This window comes from Otolemur garnettii, unplaced genomic scaffold, assembly GCF_000181295.1.
Source record: "Otolemur garnettii isolate 467f Iridium unplaced genomic scaffold, OtoGar3 scaffold00141, whole genome shotgun sequence".
NCBI classification, from domain to species: domain Eukaryota; kingdom Metazoa; phylum Chordata; class Mammalia; order Primates; family Galagidae; genus Otolemur; species Otolemur garnettii.
The window spans coordinates 45,213-49,815 of NW_003852536.1; the positions used below are offsets into that span (position 1 = coordinate 45,213).

Below are 4,603 nucleotides of genomic sequence, written 5' to 3' on the forward strand. Positions count from 1 at the left end.
AAAAAAAAAAAAAAAAAGAAAGAAAAAGAAAAGAAAAGAAAAGTGGTGGTGGGTAGGAGGGGTCTGAAAAAACACATGAGGTCAAGGGTTCTTTCAAGGTGGAAGATTTCTAGAGTGTATGTGTATGCTCATGAGATAGATTCATTAGATAGGGAGAAATTAATGCTTTAGGAGAGAGAGGGAATAACTTTAGGAACAAATTTCTTCAAGAGACAAGAGTAGAATCTGAAGCACATGTGAAGAATTTTACTTTTCACCCCAAACTACACAATTCTACCCCTGAAACATGAGAAAAGGTAGAGTCCATGGGTACAGATGTGAGTAAAGCAATAGACTCAAGAACACAAGGGAATTCATGATTGATCAGTAAAGTATGACCCAAAGTCTTCAGCTGGTGGATGAAGACTTTGGTGTGAAGGTTGGAGGAGAGGTGACATAAAGGCATAAAGTCACCATCTCAGAGACTGGGAGAACTTGCCAGTGAAGGAAATGAGCTTGCTAGGCAGTGCCCAGTGACCAATGGAGATGTAATTCAAACAGACCAGTGAGTATGACTGTGCGATTCTGTACAGCAAGACCCAACTGCTTTGGTGTAGGAAGAGTAGAAGGAAGACTGGGTTTAACCAAGGTTGCCATTTTCTCAGAAGTATGGTGGATTGCCAGAGAGCCAAGGGAGGTGGAAGATGGAAGGGAACAACTGCAAGGATCGGCCACAGAATGGAGTCTGGGGCAGGAGGGAGTCAGTAAGAAGGTGCAAGGGAAATTGATCAGCATGGGGATGGGAAGTCCAGTGTGAACAAAGAATTGTTTGGGGTCATGTCAGCAGTGAAGGGTCAAAAGCACACCACTGTGGTTAGAGCAAGAATGTTTGTACCCAAGTCCCATCAGCCCTGCTACCCTGTGAACTTGGTAAGGACCCAGCATATGGTGAACATCTAGTAGATGCACTCTTTAAATATTTGATCAAAATGTATGTTTTGTTTCCACATGAGACTATGTGCCAAACACAGACAAAAATATCTTCTCCTCAGGGATCTCTCCTTTTAGTTGGGGAAAAAAAGATAAGTGATGTAAGAAAAGGTCTTAGCAATGACTAACTGCAGAGAAAAATTAAGAAGGGCTTCAAAAGGAGGCCAAGAAAGGCCTCAAATAGGTCACCAAGACAGCTGGGGGTCATCAGGTGGCAGTGAAGGAAGTAAGGAGATTGAGTTTCTCTCCTCATCAGCATGTTGATTTCCCCTTGGAGTTGCTCAAAGTGCAAACAGAGATGACTTCGGAGCAGCAGATAAATGGCTCAGATTTAAGTTCTTTTAAAATCCCAAGCTCTTACTTACATAAGGTCACCAGACGTCCTGCTTTTGGCAGGACAGTCCCACTTTTTAACAATTTGTCCCACATCTTGTGGCGTTTTAGAAAGGTCTCAATTTTTGGAAAGAATAAACGACAAGCTAGGGAAATGCAGGAGAACAGGAAGGGAACATACGGTTCTCCGCTGCTGAAAAGGTTAATGTAACTTCATTTGGAAAGGAAAAGGCTAATGTAAACTCCTTACTCCCCTCCTGGGCAAGGTCGCCCAGGTGGAATCGGTATCAGAAAGAGACTGGCTCTCTCCCTGGCTTCTAGGCAAGGACAATTAGCTCAGAAGGAGCCAAACTGTCTGGAACAAACAAGTACCACCCCCAGAGGGTCCCTAACCATAAACAGCTCAGCCAATAGCAGCCTGGCCCAGTGAAATTCCTCTATGTGCTTTAAAAACCTCAGGTTGCTTTCGCTAGGGGGTCGCCCTTCCTCCAGCTCAAGCTGAAGGGAAGAGTGGCCCAGGCATATGCTTGCAAAATAAAGCACCTTTTGTCTTTACATGTGTGTGGTGGTCTCTCAGTGGCAATTCTGGTCCCAACGCTGCCATGTGGATATTTCGCCAGGATATGAGTTTTATATTATTTTTTGTTAATTTTATAATGTTTTTTTTTTTTTTTTGAGACAGAGCCTCAAGCTGTCCCCCTGGGTAGAGTGCCGTGGCATTACAGCTCACAGCAACCTCCAACTCCTGGGCTCAAGCGAGTCTCCTGCCTCTGCCTCCCAAGTAGCTGGGACCACAGGCGCCCACCACAGCGCCTGGCTATTTTTTGGTTGCAGCCGTCATTGTTGTTTGGCGGGTCCGGGCTGGGGATTCGAACCTGCCACCTTAGGTGTACGTGGCTGGCGCCTTAGCCGGTTGAGCTATAGGCGCCGAGCCAATTTTATAATGTTAAACTTTAATAATAGCAAATAATTATTGAGAACAGATTATTGAGAACTGCTTATCAAAGTTCTCATTGTTGATCAGTTGTTAGAATTCGACCACCATTGTTTGGACTTAATGAACAATGGCATTTTTTGGCATTGGCAACCACGAAAACATTTTGTAACTGTCTCTCAGACGATACACATTGTACTGTGTGCTAGTGCTAGTTAAACAAATGATGTCAACAAATCAGCTATTCAGATAATTTAGGTAAGTAATTTATTTATTTCATGAATTTAGCGGACAGTACTCGTATTATTTATATTTTATAGTGGCAGCAAAAAGTCTAGCACTGGCCTTGAAAGTGACATGACTTACAAGGTATCATTCTTAATAAAATATATTGATAAGGAAAAGGTTAACTTTTGGGCATCAGCAAAAATCACAATAGAGAACCAATGTTTAGAAATATTTCATCATTTTGAAACAAACCATGTTCCATACAACAATGCACTAAAAATTGTGGGATACACGCTGTCCTTACCAGGAACTAATGCTGTGACTGAATGCATTTTTTCCTACGGTAAATAAAATGTGGACATCAGAAAAACAATTAAGTGTTGAGACTTTGAAAGCCGTTTTATGTGTGAAATATAATTTAACAAATTCTTGTGAAAAATTTCATGACCTTTTAAATAACACAGCAATCTAAAGAATAAAATAATACTATACATATTTTTTTTTTTTTGGCCAGGGCTAGGTTTGAACTGGCCACCTTCAGCATATGGGGCGGGAGCCCTACTCCTTTGAGCCACAGGCGCCACCCTATACATAATTTTTTTAATGTATTATATTTGTAAATTGTACTTATGTTGAAATTTTAAAAATATATATTATTGCAATACTATTTTTGCGTTCTATGAAATGTTTGTTGCTCCATATAGACCATTTGTAACTAAGAATCCCCACTCCACCCCCACCCCCCCATACCCCCCGACCCCCGCAATGGTGTCCCGCTTTACCAATGTTAAGATCTGGTCACCTTATGCTTACAGACCTTGACCAGGGGACCCCTCAGTTCCAGATGGGGTAGTGCGGAAGAGGGGGCAGGGTGGGGGACACCTACCAGGCAGGGAGTACCGCCAAAGCCCTGGCGGGACCTTGGTGATCAGAGACGGCGAGAACAGCAACTTGGCTTTGGGGAGCAGCTCGACTTCCTCCGTGTCGCGGGACTTATGGGACTGGTGGGGCTTCTGGGCCTTGCGGCTCCTGTGCGGTGCGTGAGGCTCATGGGGCTCGTAGTGCCGGTGAGGCTCGAAGGCCTCGGCCTCGTAGTAGTGTACGCGGGGCTCGCGGGGTCCCTGGGACTTGCGGGGCTTGCGGGGCTCGCTGGCCTCTTCGTCGTCCTGGTCCAGATCTCTCCAGTCCTGCTCCTCTTCATCGCCCTGGTCCAGATCTCTCCAATCCTGCTCATCCGCCTCCTCGGGCTTCTCCGATTCCAGCTCCGACTCCCTAAGCTCCTCCGACACGTTTCGAACCTTGACAACAGGGGGTTTCGGTAAGACCTCGGAGCTTGCGGATAATTCTGTCGTGTCTGGCTCATCTGTCTCCTCCGACGGCTCGGATGAGCCTGAAAACTCCGGGTTCTCCATTCCTGCCACCTCCTGCGGGCCGGCGGGGCGCTGCGGGCGTCCAGCGCGGTGGGGCAGGGGCCGGGTCCTGCTCACCGGACCCGCCACGCCCCCCGCCCCAGCCCCCTCTCTGCGCGTCGTCCGGTTGCCGAGGGGATGCGCAGTTCTCCGCAGGTGCGGGCCACTGGCGCCAGAGAAGCGGACACAGGGCGGGATCCTGCCCTGTCCCCCAGTAAAGGTGCCACGCCTCGCAGAGGCCGTGGGGCAGAAGGTGTCACGGCTAGGTTTCGGGGGTTCCCCATACACGCCTCTCTCCCCTAGGCACGCCAGGAGGGGACGTGGAGGTCGGTAGTATTGCAACGCCCTCAGCCACCGAGGCTCATTTCCATCCGTTTCTAGTAAACGCACAGCAATCAACGGCCGTTGGGCCGGCAGAGCAACACCACTGTGACATCTGGCACAAGCTTCACACTAAAAAAGAGTCTCAAAGTTAGACTTTTTTACTCGATCGTCACCTGAAGCTCTATGCACAATCGCAAATCAACACGGACAGAATTAAAAGAAGATTCATAAACAACGCGTGTCTAGTTATAGGGCGCTCCGCCCACTGCCCTGAGCTATAAGTCATTATTTTTAAAAGCCTATAATTATCTTGTGGACAGTACAACTGTGTCCATTAATTTATTAACTGTAATATCTTTTAAATACAACATACCACAGTCTTTTTTGTGTGTTTTTGAGGCAATCT

The 4,603-nt window shown here is 46.7% G+C and overlaps 1 protein-coding gene across 1 annotated transcript in view; it reads right to left on the reverse strand.

Annotated features, from left to right (window-relative positions):
* THEGL (theg spermatid protein like) overlaps positions 1 to 3,876 on the reverse strand; it is a 39,159-nt gene extending 35,283 nt beyond the window's left edge. Inside the window, exon 1 of the mRNA XM_003798818.2 lies at positions 3,351 to 3,876. Coding sequence (XP_003798866.2) covers positions 3,351 to 3,876 — 526 coding nt within the window. The remainder of the gene's footprint in view (positions 1 to 3,350) is intronic.
* Positions 3,877 to 4,603: the final 727 nt, after the last annotated feature.